We start from the raw sequence: 20,420 nt of genomic DNA on the forward strand, positions 1-20,420 counted from the left end.
CCACTTAATAAGACCTGTTACACAGCTTTTGCGATCACAGCTGAGAGCAGTTAAAAAAAAGACTTTTCAGAGAGAAAGCTAAGGGGGGAATTCCAGTAGAGACAGATACTTATGACTATTTAGTGAAGAAAATGGACAAATATAAAAGAGTTGTCCATTTGTCAGGAGAATCTTCCTAGATGACAGATATTAGGAATGGGGGACAACAAAAGTGAATGAAAACTTAAAGTTGAGCTCACAAATCTCATAATTCACATGGATTAACTCAGGAAAATACTAATGCTCTGAATGTAATTTAGGGCTGGGGCTAGAGATTTTAAGTTCTTGCCTAGCCTTAGCCATGTGTTGCCCAGATCCATGTATATGATGAACAGGATGCTAAGTTAGCTGGCTGAAGATTTTGGTTGTGTGTGGGGTGAGACCATCTGCCAGCAATTAATTTAAAGAGTCAGAGGTCTCTCAAAGTAGAAACAGAAAATTTCTTTATTATGATCTCAAGAGAAAGGGCATCGTCACCAATAGCAGTGAGCTAGTAGGAGAGGCATGGTACAGGAAGTAAAACATGATTATATACCTTAGCAGTTCCATCCTCCTCCCACCACTGACCTTCACCCTCATTGGTGGAGTTCAGACTCACAATCTCATGAGAAATCTAACCCAGGAACAAGGAAGTGCTAGTTTAGCCAATGCAAGCTCATAAAAACATCTTTTTCCTTATTTGGCGAGGCTCATGCTGAGGTGGTAGCGGGGAGGAAGTGGGTCCAGCTACTCTTAAGTTCCGGATTCCTATAAGTCAGGCAATTTCTCAGTAACTCGAGACCTAGGCCTGGCTGTCAATCATAAGCCCTGAGCCACGTCGAAAGGTCCCCACCCCCATTCATCCCACTTAACTCACAGAAAGGCCGAGATCCAGATTCCATGAGAGGGCTTCACCATCCCACTCAGTTGAAGCATCTCAGTATGTACTCATTATCACCAGAGTTGTATGTGCTGCTTTGGGCTTTTCAACTTTGTGTTTCTTCAGTATCCTTTATAACATTTGATCAATATCTTCTAACATGTAAGGTTATGAGGTACTTATTCGTCCATGAAACATTTTTTTTTGAGGGGGGAAGGCAAGGCATTTGGGGTTAAGTGGCTTGCCCAAGGTCACACAGCTAGTAAGTGTGTCAGGTGTCTGAGACTGGATTTGAGCTCAGGTCCTCCTGACTCCAGGGCCAGTGCTCTTCTTACTGCGTACCACCTAGCTGTCCCTATGAACCATTTTAGAATGTTGACACTTAATAAGGGAGCAAGCTAGATAATTATTTCTTACAGTTAATAGGTGATTTTGGATCAAATAAGTAATTTTCTTTTTATAAAGATTTGAGATTTGTTCAGTGACCTTCTCTTTACCTTCCTAGTTACGACAGCCTCCAGTCAAACGTTTGAGACTTCGTGGTGACTGGTCAGATACTGGACCGAGAGCTCGGCCTGAGAGTGAGCGAGAGCGAGATGGTAATTATTCTTTGAGTTTTCGATATCCAGTATCTTTGATTTACAAAGAATAAATGAGAATTTGTCAATTTTGATATTATTGAAAAAGTTAGCCAGTTTAAGGTAATTGCCGTGCAGATCAAGTTGGTTTCTGTGTTCACCAGAGTTTACAATTGATGGTGCTTGTTCCTTAGCTGTCAGTTGGATAGCAAGTGAAATTAAATAGATATGTGTAATTGCTACATGCCATTGGTCTTTGCAGCTGTTATTTCACATTATCATATGTTCATTCTATTTCTTTCAAATTTTAATGAGATTTAAAACAAGATATATCCTTTTGTGATTTTTATTTTGGTCTGAATGTTAGTTTTACAAATATATTTATCTTATTTGAGTATTAAGCCACAGTAGCCAAGAATTATAGACTCTTTGAGCCAAAAGGTAAATATTCCCAGTACTTTCAACCAGTCTTTGTATAGTATGTTCTCCAGTATACTCTCCATCCTTACTCAACTTCCAGGTGTGGCCAAATCACCATGACTATGGAACTATTAACTTCTTTGCTCTGGACACAAAGTTTCTTTTAAGCCTCTGAGGTGGTAGCTTTAGCTTTTAATTGCCACAAAACATTGTTGACTATTGAACTTTTAGTTTACTAAAATACCTGGATCTTTGTCACAAAAACTGTGTTATGGTAATTAGGGTGGGACTTTTTTACTGTTTTCTCTTTTGGAATGCTGAGGTAATCCAGTACCTTTGATGAGTTTTGCTTTTCAAATGTAATGGCAAGCAAAGTGGACATTTTGTTGTCTTTTGTTTCTTTGATCAAATCAAGAGTCTTTGACCTGCTTAAGAAACAAGAAAGCCTAGTTCACATAGGTTCATGGTTGTGTTTGCCTTTTGACTCTGAAGAAGTATATATAAACTCAGAGGTTAGCTTTTTGCCTTTGGGGGCACAGTCATTGGAAGAGTGTTGGTGATTTGGCCAGATGAGACCCTGGGTAGCTGTTAGAACCACCCCTCCCCCCCCCTCCCCCCCCCCCCCCCCCCCGCCAGCTTTGAAAACCCAGATGTTGGTGCCTCTCTTTCTCTCTCTCTCTCTCTCTTTCTCTCTCTCTCTCTCTCTCTCTCTCTCTCTCTCTCTCTCTCTCTCTCTCTCTCTCTCGTAATTATGTAATTCCCTGGTTAGACAGATAGAGGCCTGTCTGTTGATCTCCGTGTGTTATTTGCTCTGTTTATGTAATGTATGCTTGTAATTTCTGTTTGTATTTGCTCTGAAGTTCAGGGTGCTTACTTTTCACCCTGAACTAAGTGAATGATATATGTATTTTTAATTAAACTGAGATTGTTAACCCCTTAAAGTTGCTTTCCTTAGAAAAGCAGATCGAAGGACCTATGCTAGCAGCCTTCCTGTGTGCTTTTCTTGTTGGGTCTTTCACCCCGACAACTGCTGCTAGCAACATTGTTGTTACAAACTGTTATTTAGTCACACCTACTCCATCTTGTGTTTCTGAAGTTGGTTTTTTGGGAACCTATGTGTAGATTTTAACATTTATCTCTATTAGATTTCACCTTGCTTGATTTGACCCATCATTCTAGCCTTGAGAGATCTGTCATGTGACATGTTAGCTGGACCCTCAAACATTGTGTCAGCGGCAGGTTTAATAAAGATAGACCTTCTATGCCCTTTATCAAGTCATTGATATTAAACGTCACAGAGCCAGGGACCAGTCATAGGGCACTCCTCAGAACCTCCTTCCAAGTGGACAAAAAGCCATTGATTAATGTGCTTTGTGTTCCATTATTCAACCAGTTCTGATTCTCCCTAACTGTATTGCTGTCTAGCTCTTATTTTTCCATCTTACCCACAAGCCTAGCATGAGAGACTTTGTTAAATACTTTATTCTAATATGAGCATCCTGTGAGTCTAGCAGTACTTAATCAAAAAAGCCTGTCCAAAAAAAAATGAAGTTAATCTGAGGTGACCTGTTCTTGATAAAATTATGTTGGCTTCTAGTAGTCTCTGTTTCCATTTCTGAATGCTTAATACAGTGTCCTAGAATTCTACCAGTAGCAATTTTACTTTAGTTAGGAGATTCCATCTTCTATTTCTTGAAAATTCAGACATTTGTCCTTCTGCCAGCCTTCAGCCTATCTCCCATTCTTTAGGCTCTTTCAGAGATTGATGACAGCAGATTAGCAATTGTAGCTGCCATTTTTTCCAGTATTCTAGGAGGTTGTTCATCCAGATCTGGTGATTTGAAGCCGCCAGATACCACTTGGCTAAATCCTCGCGTGTCTTGCTTTATCCCTGCTAACCTAACTTAATTCTCATGTATCTTGCTTTTCCACTTTCTGCTGTTTATGTTCTTCTCTCCCAGTTCAAAAACCACTCTCCTTGGAAGAGAAAACAGAAGCAAAAGAAGAGCTGATTAGCTTTTGACCCTGAGCAGTGGTCTTTGTCCTTTGCTTCCCAAGTAGCTGAAAAAATAAAAACTACCCTCTGTTGATTTTAGCACTTTTGGTCAGCTCCTGCTTATTCTGTACTTCAGTAGTCTTAATACTGCTCTAATGCATTCATCCCTAGTCATTTGATCTTGTTTCTCTCTTCTGTAAATGTCTTTTAGTTTGAGTTTGCCCCTGAGCTCCCTATGCCTCCATTTCAGTCTCTTTAGGCAGCATCCTTTTTTTCTTACTCATTAAAGTTATTTTGGCTTCAGTCTTCAGAATTTCATTAATAGCTTTCCCTCCTACTTGGGCTGACTTCCCTGAAAAAGATTGGATCATTAGATCTTTCCTTACTCTGAAGCCTTTGAAATCAATTCTTATGAAACTGAGGGTTCATGGTAGCCCAAGACAAGTTTTCTTCTCCTTTTCTCTCACAGTCTCCAAAATAGTATGATGTTCCTTGCCCCAGGTATTTCTCTTGTTTCTACATCAGTAGCCTTTTCCTTTTTGGTTGGAAAGAACCATTTCTAGAATAGCAGTTTCTCTTGTAATTTCCTCCCCCTTTGAAAGCATGAAGAGAACCTTGATGTTCTGTCATATTAATAGTATGGATTCTTAAGAGAGAAGAAGCAAAAAAGCATAACAGAAACACCTAACATATACTAATAATAAGAAATATCGACTTTTTTCCTTTTCTTTTTTAACGAAAACATTTTTTGTCTGTTATGTAAGCATACCTGCAAAGCCAGAATAGTAACAATGAGATAGTGTTCGGTGATAGACTTTAAAGCACCAAAGTATGTTCCACTAAATGCGTTCGTATTTAAAATCACTGCGCCATTTTTATAATACTTATAAACTTGAATGGTAGCATCTGATATAAGATGAGGTCTGGACTTGGAATTAGAGGACCTGATTCAGGTCCTCATTGTGCCATTATTTGCCATGTGATTTAGGCAAGTGCCTTTATATCTCTGAAAGTTTCTACATCTGTAATATGGGGGTCATATTTGTACTATGTGCCTCGTAGATTTGCAGTAAGTAACTTGCTTTATAAACAATAAATAGTACACAAATTTGAACTATGATAAACATGGATAATATATTATCTCCTAGAACTTTATATTTCAGTATTTTTTTCAATATCACTACAGTATGCAAGTGACAGGGATTAATTAAGACTAGAAAGAACGTCATTTCTGCCACCGTATTAGGATATTGGACATCTTATTTCTAAGCCCCCAAATTCAGTTGTAAAGAAAAGGAAATAGTAGTACCAGTTCCTTAAGCATTAGTTGATAAATCTATGGAATTTATATACCTCAAATACAAGTAAGGTTTAGTTACCTATTACTAAATACTTGTTTTTATTAGTTACTTTAGTCATGGTAAAACTATAATAAAAACGTATCTCATTGTTTCACTGATTCTCTAAGTGAAAGAGTGTATTTTTCTCCATACAATGTATTCGTGGTTCTTTTTTTATTTGAGTGTTCCTCTAGGAATTTCCAGTGGTAATTGTGTTGAAAGAATAGATCTTGACTGATTTAGAAATACTTTATTATTATAGGAGAGCAAAGTCCTAATGTATCATTGATGCAGAGGATGTCTGATATGTTATCAAGATGGTTTGAAGAAGCTAGTGAAGTTGCTCAAAGCAACAGAGGACGAGGACGATCTCGGTCTAGAGGTAAATTTTTTTATTACATTTTTCAAAAAATTACCGAAGAGAAACTATCAAGGTGAAAAATAATGAAACTATTTTTATAAGTAGAGAGATGGATTTACAATAACATGTTTTTGTTAGTACCATATTGCCTATGATTCCAAAGTTTTGATTGGGAGCAGCAAGAGCTAAAATTCTAATTGGAGAGGGAAAGAGATGCCACCTTTTGCTTATTGATTTCTCTAGTTCTTTTCAAAGAAAACATAAAAATCTGAGATCACGCAGTTTAAACCGTTTTGTAAGAAATAGGAGACTGCAAACAGGCCTTTCTCATAGTTATATCTTCCATGATTCCATGATCTTCTTTAGTTATTAAATATAGTTCAAATTATTCAAATCCTCAAACAAACAAAAAAAATCTAGCTCAATTTTATACTGTTTGTCTTTTAAATCAACTGGCCATTTAATTTTTTGGTCATTAATTTTTTTTCCTTCTATATGTGATGAATTGGTTTAGGAGGTGTGTATATCTGTATTTAATCTTAAACATGTCATAGTCATTGAGACAGTGTCCAGAATGAGTGTTAATATGAAATTAATTGTGAAAATGTTACTGGTACTCATGTGCATTTTTGTTATGGGAAAAGTTGGAAAGAGCACTGTATAGGACTTAGAGGAGCCTGGTTCTACCACTTACTACCTGTGTGACTAAATAAGTCACTTCACCTCTATGAGGTTCAACTTTCTTCATCTGTAAAATTAGAGGCTTGGATTAAATAATTTCAAAGGTTCCAAGTTTAGATTCTGTGATTCTATATAATCTGTGAACCAACCTTCCTTCTAGATTTTTCCCACCAAATTGAGATTTAGGAAACAAATGAGACCGCATCCTTTTCAGATTTGTGTTGTTTATATGACTACACATATTCTTTTATTTATTTAATTATTTATATATTTTTAGTTTTCAACATTCATTTCCACAAGATTTTGAGTTTGAAATCCTCTTCCCATCTCTCCCCTCCCCCTAAGATGGCATGCACTCTGATTACCTCTTCACCCAGTCTACCCTCCTTTTTATCATCCACCCCCGCCCTTTATCCCCTTCCCCCTTACTTGCTTGTAGGGCAAAATAGATTTCTATACCCCATTACCTGTATCTCTTATTTCCCAGTTGCATGTAAAAACAATTTTTAACATTTGTTTTTAAAACTTTGAATTCCACATTCTCTCCCTTCTTCCCTACCCACCCACCCTCATTGAGAAGGCAAGCAATTCAATATGGGTTATACATGTGTAGTTATATAAAACACTTCCATAATAGTCAAGTGTTGAAAGACTAACTATATTTCCCTCCATCCTATCCTGCCCCCATTTATTCTATTTTCTCCTTTCACATATTCTTAACCTACTAATGTTTAATGAGTTAATAGCTGATTAGTTAATTATTCAGTTCTAGAAAATTTTGAACCGTGTGTTTAATGCTGTTTGGGGCTTTTTAGCTACAAAATGTGAACTAATTATAACATCAGAACTGACAGGGAGTATGGACATCATTTAGCCATGGAATCATATGTATAGAGCTGTAAGAGACCTCTGAGTTTATTTGATCCAACACCTTCATTGTGCAGATGAGCAGCCTGACACTGATTGAAGTCAGCTGAGTTGCCCAAGCTCACTTAGCTAACTGGGGGCAGAACAGGACCAGGACTCTGTGACCTGAGGTGATTGTACCTCTAAGTATATTTTGATCATTAACAGTTAGATGCCATTGCTCATAAGGGGCATTGGATAATAATGTAGGGCTATGTCATTGTAAATCTGTCTCTCTGCTATTAAAACTGTTAACATTTATGTTCATAGACTTGGGCCAGCACATTACATATTAGCTCTCACATTAATGGGAGGCAACCATTTGGACTCTCTGTGTAGGGCCATTTAGACTGATTTTGTTTCCACCAAATTGGTCAATTTTAGTAAACTGACCCAATCAACTGAAGGTTTTGTCATCTTTGAAACCATAGTATTCCTTTTTCCCCCCATCTTCTATTTCCTGATGTCATGTTACAGTTTCTGGCTTCAGAAAGATAATTTTTAATTTAAATCTGCATTGAATATGTATTAATTGAAGGAGGGACAAATCAGTCAGATGTTCCTGCTGTTCCTACTGGCCCATCAAGTGCTGAATTAGAAGTGGGTGAGACTGCAATGGAAGTGGACACTCCTGCAGAACAGTTTCTTCAGTCGTCTTCATCGTCTACTGTGTCGGCTCAGGCGCCTTCAACATCATCTTCCACAGAAAGCCCTCGATCGACATCATTGCTTTCCTCTCCAGACACTGAACAGAGACTGTCCTTAGAAGCTTCTGGGCACCATACACATCATCAGTCTGGTGAGAACAATATACTCTAAGTAGGCAGTGATTTGTCATGTTTTCTAATAATGAGAATTTTTCCATTTTAGGATATGTTTAGAAGATGCTAAAAATTTTCATCAATACTTGCTAGAGTAACTAACCAGAATGACATGTATTTGTGTGTACATATTACTTCACAGAAATTGTGAGTTTTATGTTAAATGTGTGTACATGCATCTGTTTCCTTAATATTTTTAATCTCTAGAAAGAAGATACTTTTTAATAGTAATGTTCTAAATTAGATTTAATTACAGAAAGCTAATCTCCCCATTTGAGAAATAAAACAACCACTACTACTTTTCTCTCTTAATTGAGTAGGGGAGGGCTGACTGAAGGTTACCATAACACAGTGTACCTAATTTCCATTATCTGTAACAAAAGGCAGAAACTTTCCATTTTTATGAAGGTAATGCTCCCAAGGACGACAGGTGTCACAAGGTAGTGAGAATGCTACTATAATTTTAGAAGTGTTTTACTCAACAGTTACTGTAAATCCAAATGTTATCTCCTGAGGTCTGCTTTGGTTTTTATCTCTGTTCTCTATTAAAGAGATAGTGTCCCATTCTTTTAAACTTGGTGTACTTTTATAATCCTAATTATCATCCTTGAAAGAATGACATTTTATGGTATTGTTTTGTAGTTCCTTACCAGTATATTATAATATTTTGTCTTGAAAATAATCTATACAATCTACTTAAAGAATATTTTGCCCTTTCTTTAACTGTGTTGGAATAAATGCTTGTTTTATTAGTACCTGATATCAGAAAACAAGTGTACTACCAGACCCTATTAAAATGTACCAGATTATTTCCTTATACCTTAGTTTTTCATGGCCATCTTCAGCATCACAGCTTTTTTTTTTTTAACCTTATTCCTCCCTAAAATCCCCACCAAAAAGCCAAAATCAAACCATCAAACAGGTAAGTATGTGTTAAAGCATTTTCCGAAAACACTTCTATATTTAGTACAGTTATGCCCCATGTGTTTATGTTTTAAACTATTCATTTTAAAAGCAAATAAAATGTTTATTTAGAATTTCGGGCACAACTTAAAACTTATGAAATTCTTAACAGCTCAGCTATATGATGCCACTTTTATTCTTGCTTCCATAGAAACTGACACTGGATCACAAAAAATGGAGTGTTTTAAAATAAGCTCTATTTCATCAGTGTCCCCTTTTTGGTGATTTAATGTCAGTTTCCTTGGAAATAAAAGCCAGAACCATTTGTAGAAACTGTTAGGTTTCTTGTAGATTTTATCTGTCTGTAGACCACAAAGACATTTTCCAAAATCAGATTTTCAGCAGAGTACAATCTATTTACATTTCTAACTTAAGGGCATAAAATAAAAAGTTTTCTAAGAAGAAAAAAATCTATAAAGTTAATTTTTCAGGGCAGATTTTCATACTTGTTAAAAAACTTGGCAATTACACAAAACATTTTAAAATTAAGCAAATGTCATTTTTAAAGTAAGTGACATTCTGAAGCAGTATTAAAAAGCTTATGCTCAATCTATTTTCAGGGTAATCTATCAAGGAGGTTATACAGTCTAGGGATTTAGATGTTTACTGAATAGTGCCCCAGCTCAATTATTTAATTTAATTATTCAAGGATTCGTGATTTCGTTGCTTCAGGCACCTCTTCCACCAACACAGATTGCAATTCTCTTTATTCTTTAGAGGATGATCTTCATTAATTGCTGTGCCACTCTATTCTCCACCCCGCCACTGCCACCCCCCCATTCATTGCCTGTTGATCAATGATTAGTCTTGCTGAATTTAGCTTGGCAGGCTCTCAGATGACAAGACACATAGTCTCTTAGTCTTTTAGTGGTCCTTTATTCAAGCTTTTCTAGCTTGATATGAAACGTGCTGTAACTTGAACAGCCTTTAAGAACCTAAAGTCATTTTTATAAGACCTGAGAGTAGGACTTTAGAGGAGGTTTTCTATTAATGCTTCTGAAAATTAAAAAAAAAAAATCCCTTTGAATTTTTAGTCATATGTATTTAAAACAGATTGCTATCAGTTTATATTGATAAATTACTTTTTGCCTTGAAGTATTTACTGTATTAAATGTACCAAAGGGACAGGTAGCATATAAGCTATTTTTGTGATGAAATAATCACCATTATTTTAAAACTAGAGAACCGTTGGACATGAAATAGGAAGCTAGCAAAAACAGCCATAAAATAGCTTTACTGGGATACCACTGTACTACAGCTTATTAGATTTCCCTACAATAATGAATGCAATATAAACTGCCTGTAATTCACTTGATAAAACTTAAGATCCTACATGTGTACAAAGGCCTAGGTTCCAACAGGAAGACCCCTTATGTTTGTACTTTCCTTTCTCCATTTCTATTCCCATCCCATCTAAATTCAGATGGGTTTGTGGACAGGGAAGAATCAAAATGGTGAGCAAATACAAGTTCTGAGTCTAGCCCAGCCACCTCCTACCCTTACCAACCCAAATTAGAATCAAGACAGACATGGGTCTAAGAGAAAATGTCTTAAGGGTTCTTCTTTAGGTTAAGGAAAAATTCCTAAAGCCTATCTCTTGGTGTAGCTTAGGTCCTATTTCAAAGCTCCTGGGTTCCTTCGAGACTTCATCTCTTCCTTCCTCCTTTGCCTGCCCAAGGATTCAGGGCATTTGGCTAATCAATCAAGTATTTATCTCTTATATTCTAGACCCTTTTCTAGGCACTGGTTAAAAGTGAAATTTGCTTCTAAATGCACAGTTGGATCATTCAAACTACATTATGACTGGTTTAGTGGAAAGTTGCTTAAATGCCACATGTTCAGTCACTCATTTATTTTATCAGCCTCATTCTTCCTCAAAAGTTTCTATTATCTAAGTATTCAAACCATTCTTGCCTAAAGCCGCACATCCCAAAGTTTCAAGTCAATTTAGTTGTTATATGTTATTTTTTTCCTTAAACCTTTAAAGGAAGCTGTCTTCTTCTCAGGTCATAAAAACTGTATTCTATATGTAAAACGAGTAGGAAAATATTGAGTTGAAATAATACAAGTTAAAATTAAATATCTATAAAAAGTGTTTGATACATTTAAATTCATTAGAGAGGCTTATTTGGTATAGTGGTCAGAGGGCCAGATTTAACCTGATAGCATGGATTTGCCCAAGCGTATTATCAGGTTAAATGATAGCTATCCGTGGTCACATACCTAGGACTTGAGTATATCAGGTTATCTGTGGTCACAAACCTAACACTTAAGGCAGTATTTCAAACCAGGTCTTCCTGACTTCAAATCTGGTGGTCAGCAATTTGCCAATAGCAAATCCATAAAACTATGCTATTGGCAAATTGCTGACCACCAGAAGTTCCCCAAATTCATGAAATCATAGTTCTGGACCAATAGCAACATAAATCCATTATAGTATATTTTGTTCAAAACCAACTATGTGACTATACCATTAACTTCTTTTTCCATCAGTATGCAGAATAGAATTTAATGGCAAGAAATCTAGTCAAATAGTCACCTCTCAAAATAATCCAAGAAACAAAAAATAATAATAATCCAAGAAATGATTCATGTAATTTTATCTTTGTATTAGAAAGTTTCTTTTGTTGAAAAGACAGAAATAATGAAAAAGAAACAGAAAGAAAAGTGAATGTAGTTGTTTTTTATCTACAGTCCGGAATACTTAGATGAAAGAGTCAGGTTACTGTATTATAGTTTATTTGGCTTATTTTCATCTCTAGTCAAGAGAAACTTTTCCTTTAATCTTTATAACTTTCTGTGATTGGAAAGGACAGTACAGAAAATCTGGATCGATTGGCCGTATCTGAATCAGTAAGCAAATATGTTCGCTTTATGAATAAACTTTAACTATTCATTAAACATTTAATGATTATACATCATACATTATATGAACCATTCAAAATCTGATCATTTAATCTCCTACATAATATTCACAAAAGTATAGCTATAGATACCTCTTGATTACCATACATGGCAACTTACCTTTTTATAGGTATTCTTGTCTTAAGTTCAGAGAGTCAGTTTGGACCTTTAGAACCACTACACTACTCTAACACTTCAGTAAAACAAACCCCTCCAACCAAGTAGGAACTCTGTCTTTCAGAATTATCAGTTTAGTGAAATATTTATTAAATGCTTGTTATATGTATGGCCCTTGAATTAAAGAATTAGAAAAAAGAAATATTCCCTGCCATCAGGCTGCTCACATCAAAGGGTATAAACATGACATAAATAGCTGTCATTTGTATTTGAATGAGATAAACATATACAAGCCAAGAGACCCAAGAAGTGAGTATTACTCTGAGATGGTAGAATCAGGAAAGTTTTGTGAAGGAGGGAGTGTCTGCAAGGTCTTGAAGACAGTGAACAGCTTTAGCAGGAGGAGGTGATGCTGAACTGTTGTGCTTCAGGTGTTGAGAACAGTTTGTGCAAATACCTGGAGGTAGGAGAGGACAGGGAAAGATCAGGGGAAGAAGAGACTCCTAGAATTCATTTCACTTGCGTATTTGCATAATACTTTATCATTTACTGAGCACTTTTACACGCATTGATTCACTGAGTCCTTAGTACAGTCCTGTGATATAGCAAAGGAGGAAATATGAATCTTCTTTATTGGGCTCCTGGCAAGTAGTCCCTTTGGGTGGATGAAATAGACTAGCATAAAAAAAAAAAAGCCTGGGAAGGGAGGTTGGAGCTAGATTGTAGAAGGTCTTTAATGTTTGGTTCTTTTACTTTGTCCTGCAGTCGGTGGGGATGCATGAAAGCTTTTGATCAGAAAAGTGATAGAATTAAACCTCTATATTTAAAAGGTTATTCTGGCAACTGTGAAGAGTGGATTGGAGATTGGAGAGACTGGAAGTAGAGGGTTCATTTAGGAAGCAGTTATAGTGTGCTAGCTGCATGAGAGGTGATGGAGGCTTGAATTAGGTAGTGATGACATGAGTGGAAGGTAGGGGACAATTGAGAGAGATAGGACCAAGGTAGAAACAACAGCAACCAGCATCTCAGTGGATGCGTTTTAACCCTTGTTGACTGAAATTATGGTGGTGCTATAGACAGAAATAAAGAGGTTAGAGTGAGGACAAGTTATAGGTTGAAGTAGGAGGGGGGAAGCTGATGAGTTCAGTTTGGAGTCTGATAAATTAACAGAAAATTCTGGTATAGATATCTTTTAAATATAGTCAGAAATGTGAAACTGAAACACAGTCAGATACATGGTTTTGGGTATACTTAGTATGGTAGTGATAAGGGAAGCCATGGCATGGAAAGAGAGTATGCATAGACCGAGAAGAAGAACAAGGAGAGGCCTTGGGGCAAGGCCTACCTTTAGAAGCCAGAAGGAGGGAGAGAAACCCAAAACCAAGGAACTGTAGTGAGAAAGATAAGAAATCCAGAACAGCACGGTCTCTTCAAATTGTAATCAGAACTGCTCACATTTATACAGTACTTTGACACCACCAGAAATGGGATTCAGACCCAGGTTTTTTGACTCTCAGTTTTTCTACTTCACTTTTCTGCTCTTCTCTTAAAAGCCAGTGATGAGGCATGGATCAGATGGTCCCCTGAATCAAACGATGCAGAAATATTCTGGCTGATGAGGCCTGAGAAAAGACCATTGGATTGAGCAGCAGAGACATCACTGGGGACCTTGAAGATTAATTTGAATAGAGAGGTGGTCATTGTCAAGTTAGACAGCAAAGGGCTGGAGAATATTTGGTGAGTAAGCAGAGGCAGCAGTTGGAGACTGCTGCTCTGCCCAAACCTGTGGAAAGAGTAAAGACAGAAGGTCGAGACACGGGGACTCCAGACTTAACGGGGTAGAGGAAAATGCATCATTAAATTGGCTGGCAAAAAGCTCAGCTGAGAGAGATAAGTCCTAAAGTCATTGACTGTACAAATGGGAAGGGGCTAATGGAATTCACAGTGAGGGTGGAAAACAGGCAGGCTCAGGAGACAGGAGGCAGGAAGATAGGAGACTGTGATTGGAGAAGAGGATTTAAAGCTGGAATTTGGAAGGTAGAGCAGTAGCCTGAGATTGTGTCTTACCCTGCTGTGACTGAGTTGGGTAGAATGGAGACACAGAAGACTTGGGAATGGAAGTTCTGTGGAAGGCCCTAAGAGGCCTGGGTACCAGAAGAGTCATCACTGTGAATATTCACACCAACGATGAGATTGTTTAAAGAGGAAGAAGGCAAGCCAAATTAAGTTCTTGTAACAACAGTGTTGCTAACAGCTACTGTGACTGTGTAAGATCAAAAACACCAGCATGTAGAAGGGCTGCCAACACAGGTTCTTTGATCTGTTTTTCTAAGGAAAGCAACTTTAAAGGGTTAATAGTCTCAGTTTAATATGTCATTCACTTAGTTCAGAGGGAAAAGATCAGCCTCCTGAAGGTCAGGGCAAATACAAACAGAAATTACAGATCACATACATTATATAAACAGATCAAATAACACAAATAGTCTATCCATAGTAATACATAGTTACCAGAGAAGCACCATCATCTGTCTGGGTTTGTCAAAGGGGGCAGAGCTTTTTCTACGGCTTGCCTAGAGTCTTGTCACTCTTTCAATGAGTGTACCCCCAAAATAAAACTCCAACCTCAGATCTTATATACCCTACTCAGGGCCCTGGGGCACTTGATTACCTCTGTGCTGAGAAGCATTCAAACAAAGAACAGTGAAAAGTCCTATTTTGCTTGTCATTACATTTGAAAGGCAAGACTCACCAAAGATACTTGATTACCTCAGCATTCCAAAAGAGAAGACAACAAAAAAGTCCTGCCCTGATTACCATTACAATTCTATAGTCACTGAAGAAGAGTGAGAGCAACCACTAGGATTGGAAGAGGAATCACTTGTGGCTACTTGAGAAGGCTCTTTGAATGGGTAGCATTTGAACTGGGCCTTTAAGGGTGGGAGGACATCAAATAGTAGAGATGTAGACAGAAGGCCCTTCAGGTTTAGGAAATGGTAAGAGCAAAGCACCTTGCTGGAAAATGAAGAGTATGTTTGGGGGATGTTAATTAGATTACATCCAGCTCATCCTTCTCTCTCCTCTCATATTTAAGCAGTTACGGGGTCCTGCCGATTCTGCCTTTTCCAAACTCTTTGGCCCTCCATAACCAGGCACTGCCTTATTCTTCCACCTTTATCTCATACTGCTCTCTATGTACCCTGGACAGTTTGAAAGGATGCCTCTCTTCTTAGCCTTTCTGCTTTTGCAACACACATACACAGAGGTGGATCACTGTACTCTTGCTATCCCTTGTTCCTAAAATGCCACTCCTATTTGTTTGGTGAATGCATATTCATGCTTTACAATTAGAACCAAATGACAACTGCCTGAAGCCTTCCCTCTCTCCCATCCCAAATTGGTAATGTGAGAAACATGGTTTTAGGGATCACTGGACTTCCTAGGCCGGGCCAAAGTCCTGAGGAAGAACCCTGTGGTAATCCCTAGGGAAGGCTGTACAGACCACAGGACTCCCAGAGGAAGACCAAGTGGTAGCCATCCCTTAATCTGTGGGGATCACAGGGCCTCTTAGGGGTCAGACCCTAAGGAAGACGCAAGTGATGGCCCCTTAGGATGGCGGTAAGATCACAAGGCTCCCGAGACAGGGCCGGAAGTCCCATGTGATGTCCCCTTAAGAAGGCCGTGCAGACCACAGGGTTCCCCAAGGGAATCCAGAGTGGTAGCCCTCTTAACACCGCAGTGGGATCACAGGACACCCCAAGACAAGATCCAGGAGTAAGCCTGGCGAGCTTCCGCTGCCTGTTGCTTCCCTTCACTTGACCTTAGGAAAATCCATGTGATTTGCCCATTCACACCCAAAGAACTCAGGACCAGAGTGGGCAGAGGAAGGCATTTTATTACGCTCCCCAGGAGAGCGGGTGTAGTGTTCGCGGGAACACTCACACTGATACAGCTGCAGGAGCAGGGGTAACCATTCCCTCCACTCCTGCTAGAGTCATGGTTAGTTTACAATCTTTGTTTTTTTACATAGTTTTCCTAGGTTATACATTTTATATAAATAGGATAATAAGATACAGAAGCAAAAGTGAAGTTAATTAGATTTTCCTTGTCTTAGTTTAGGATTAAACTATATTCTTTTACTTCCCCTACTTTCCCTCTTTAACATATGCAAATGATGCAAATCAGTAGGCCTGGATTCTTGACCAAGACCAGACCCCAGATAAGCTTGAACAGGTTCAAGTGGGTTCCTTCTCTAATTCCCCAGACTGCCTTCTCAAAAAGTATGCACATGCATACAAACCTCTGACCTCTCACCTGACCAACCTTGAGGCCTGGTCTCTGCTAAAGCTGGTGTGGGAGAGGGCAGGGAAGCACACCTTTAGTTCTGTGGAAACAAAACTCATCCTCCCATTTCTTACAGTAATGACTTTTTCCCCTTAGACATCACATAGCACTTTGTTTAACTTTTTTCCCTACTTATTATTATTATTTATTATTATTATTATGGTTATTTGTGTATGTGTCATATCACTTTACTAGAACATAAACTCTACTAGATTAGGGACAAACTTCATTTCACCTAACTCTTAGCACGTTGTCCTCCCCGTAGTAGGCATTTAATAAATGTTTCCTGAATGGAGTTGAATTTAGAATAAGGCAGGAAGAAGAAGGATTTAATTTTAAGCTAAGGAATCTGGACTTTATTTCATAGGCAGCAGGGAACTACTAGACATTTTTGAGGGAGCAGGAGGTGCAGTATGATCAGAGCTATACATGGGGAATTTATCAGGAAGTTTTAAGGTAGAATTGGAGCTCTGAGAACATTCATTGAGTCCATACACAAGTTAAAAAGCACCTGAACTTGGGTTGTAGTAGAAGGTACTGTGCTTTGACTGCCTTTATTCCTTCTGCTAATCCCTGAATGAGATACCCCTAGTGATTTACAAGGGAAGACATTTAGGAATTCAAGGAGTAAATTTCCTGCCAAGTTCTTTTGTTGCTCAGCCCAAAGGTACTCATTTACATTGGCAAAACAACAGACTAGGCACTGCTAGTGTTGACACTTCTGTTAAATTTTAAGTGATCTTAAATGACCTTCTGAACTTCACACTGCTCATTGGCAGTTGGTTTGTGGGCTATATATACCTCGTGTTTTTCATGAAGATGTGTTTTATATATGCATGAACACATTGTAAATATGTGTGTATGTATTTCTGATTTGATTTTGTTACTTTTATTTCACTGTCTTACAGAGTATAAGCTGAAATTTCAAATTGAAGTTAACAGGTCAAGATTCTGATATTCTTTAGTGAGCTCTGTTTGTAGCTTTACTTTTGAGGATGCTTTTTTTCAGCGTGGAGAGAAAACAAATGTAAAATATCCCTTGGATAATAACACCTACATAATGCAGTCTTTGAAAACTAATGAAAACCATAAGTGTGTGGTTCTTAAGATCATTATACTCAGCCCTTGATTTTCTGAGCTACAGATTGCCAGTGTTCGTTTGGGAGCCCTCCACTCAGATAATTCAGGACTATAAGGCTCATAGGTATTTCTGCCTTTGGGAGTAGAGGTTGGGGTCCCAGGCCTGCAGGGTAGTTTTCAAATGTATTTGCCAATAGTCTATTTGAGTTGTTCCAAATTTACCTTGTAGTCTTAACAGTTCCATGCTGTTTTTGCTTAAGTAGACTTCCCTTCTTTTCTGTGCAGGATATTTATGTTTTGATTGCAAAAATGATACTTTATTTCATTTATTAGATACATTTTTCTTTACTGTATTGCATATAAAATGATTACATATACCCAAAAGGGAAAAAAATGCTACTAAGCATGAAATGTTAGATGTCAGCAAGTATCCAGACCTACCACAATACTAGAAGGAAAGGTCTTTATCTAGAAGTTACAGTGAGATCTCACGGGAGAGTTTCCTTTTTGTCAAGTCACTAACGAAACAGCAAAATAGAGGATTAGAATTATTATTGAGAAATCACTCTTTATTCCCCTTAAGATCTCTACAGGTTGGGCTGAAGACTGTTTTGGCAATAAGACAGTAGTGAATTATCTACAAGTCAGTGAAGAAGTTATTGCAGTTTTTTACGTGAGGTAAAATAGTACTGATGTGAATAAATTTTTCACCAGAAAGACTAACTGGAGGGATTTTTAAAATTGAATTATTGTCTTTATTTTATTTCCATTTCATTTAATTACATAAACATTCTAAAAACAATGAAGATTACAATATGAAAATTCCAGTATACGTATATATAAAGGGTAAAGCCTGTGAAAGGGGGGCTATCATAATTCCATCATGAGGAATCCATATTTTCTTATGTAAATAAGCAGCTTGCTTTTTCTCCTAATAGATGTGTTTCTTTATTTTCCTTCTCTGTGATGTTTTTGGATGCTATGATCTCTCTCTTATTTCCATGTTCTTTCACACCCTTTTTTCCCTGTCTGTGTCAGAATTTTTAAGGGGGCCTGAGATAGCTCTGCTTCGTAAGGGCCTTCAACAACTGCGGCTTAGGAGAGCTGAGCAGCAGAGGCAACAGGAGCTGGCTGAGGCCGCACCAGGACAGCCTTCCACTTCTGAGCAGCCCCCCTCTGAGGGCTCCTGGCAGGGCCCTCCTCCTCCAGGTTCTCACTGCCAAGTGTTCTTCAGCAGCTTAGCCTGTAGAGCTGGTTGTGGATGTTGCTGATGTTTGTGGAGATGCTTCCCTATACGTTTCCCTGACACAAGAGAGAGCTAATGCACTATTGCTGCTTATCCCTTCCTTGCATGTGGTGGTATTAATCATCACATGGTGAAATAGAAAGTGCATTACAATAGCGTACCCTAGATGTATACCAAAAAAATTATTCTTGTATTTTTAATATATGGGAGTTGGGGAGGAATTGTTCACTTTATCCAAATTCAACTGGCATTCTTCTGGTGCCTGCTATGTACAATGCACTATATTAGGTACTGGGGATGCAAAGGTGAAAAAAACAGTCCCCATTGTCAAGGGTGGCCTCTCTTACAACACAGTGGAGTAAAGCAAGTACATAAATAAATATGATACAAGAGAATTAGAAAGGAAAATATTTGAAGAGAGTAAGATCATGCTCATCTGGGAGAATCAGCAAAGACTTCACTCTGGAAGTGACCTCAAGGAAGAGATGGATTTCAACAGGTAGAGATGTTGAGGGAGTTCCTTGTGAGCATGATGTACATATAGCCTTTGTGAAACACAAAGGTGGGAAGATGCAAGGCAAAACTTGGAAATAGGGTTTGGTTGAAAGATCAGGTAAATGAAAGAGACTAGAGTGAAGTGAGGCTGGGACAATAGACTGGAACCAGACTATGGAAAACCTTGGATACCAAGCTAATACCTTATGGGGAATGGGGAACTACTAAAGGTATTTTGAGCACAGGTGTGAAATGTTCATCTCTGGTCATTGGGAAGATTATCTTGGCAGCTCTGTAGAAAATACATTAGTGAAGGGCAAAGCTAAAGTCAGGGACATTAGTAAAAAGGGTATTTTGACGGTCTAGGAAAAAGATAATGAAAGCCTGTTGGGGGAAGGTGGGGGAGGATGGATGAAGAGGAGGCAAGTATATAAGATATTAAGGAGCTAGAATCCGTAAAACTTAGCAGCTAATTAGATATGGGGGATAAGGGAGACTACAAGTATCTCCAAGGTTTTGAATAAATGTGTGATTGTAGAAACAAGAAGAATAGGAAAATTAGGAGAGAAGACAGAAGTTTAGTTTTGCGTATATGACATTTTCATAATACCATTGGAACATCCAGTGGACAAACCTAGTCAGCAGCTGGAAATATAGTATTTGGGCTTAGGGAAGAAATTGGGGCTAAAAGCATAGATTTGGTAGTCATAAGTGAAGCCATGGCATGAGATATACAAAGGAGAGAATGTAAAGAGAAAGAAGAAACCGCAGAAACATCCCACTTAGAGGCTAAGAGAGAGTGATGATTGTTCAATAAATGTAGGCCTCTACTCCCAAAAAGTCCTTATGCTTCAGAGTGAACTCAGTATACAGAAAATGCCTCTAACAAAAAAGCTGCTATACCTCAGCTTCTAGCTCTCTCTTGCTTTGAAAGTTAATGCATATTCTTATATGAACTACATAGTGCTGGATTGAAGTGCTTATAGAATTGCTTATAGAATTAGAGAATTATGATTGGCTATCACATAGTATATTGGATTTGTAGTTTTAGTTAATATTTGTAATATTTTATTTTAAATACAGTTTTTACAGAATTTGTTAATTATTTATTTTCTATATAATCAGGTTTCAATTCAAGATCTTTTGTGGAGGTAACAAGTTTCTGATATAGAGAAGAAATACGTATTTAGTCTTTAGCCATGTTCTTATACTATTACCTATAAAATCTTGATATGTAATTGACTTGTGGTTTTTTTCTTTGGGGATTTTAATG

General features: G+C 37.8%; 1 protein-coding gene across 10 annotated transcripts in view; it reads left to right on the forward strand.

Annotated features, from left to right (window-relative positions):
• Nucleotides 1-20,420, forward strand: part of DCAF6 (DDB1 and CUL4 associated factor 6) — a 176,142-nt gene that overhangs the window by 79,901 nt on the left and 75,821 nt on the right. For 5 of the 10 annotated variants that reach the window (XM_036757204.1, XM_036757206.1, XM_036757205.1 and 2 more), the window contains 4 exons: nucleotides 1,404-1,497; nucleotides 5,495-5,614; nucleotides 7,719-7,979; nucleotides 18,445-18,615. In XM_036757204.1, the coding sequence (XP_036613099.1) occupies nucleotides 1,404-1,497; nucleotides 5,495-5,614; nucleotides 7,719-7,979; nucleotides 18,445-18,615 (646 nt within the window). The remainder of the gene's footprint in view (nucleotides 1-1,403; nucleotides 1,498-5,494; nucleotides 5,615-7,718; nucleotides 7,980-18,444; nucleotides 18,616-20,420) is intronic. The other 5 variants (XM_036757209.1, XM_036757212.1, XM_036757208.1 and 2 more) reach the window with 1 other exon arrangement.

This window comes from Trichosurus vulpecula, chromosome 4 (assembly GCF_011100635.1).
Source record: "Trichosurus vulpecula isolate mTriVul1 chromosome 4, mTriVul1.pri, whole genome shotgun sequence".
NCBI classification, from domain to species: Eukaryota; Metazoa; Chordata; class Mammalia; order Diprotodontia; family Phalangeridae; genus Trichosurus; species Trichosurus vulpecula.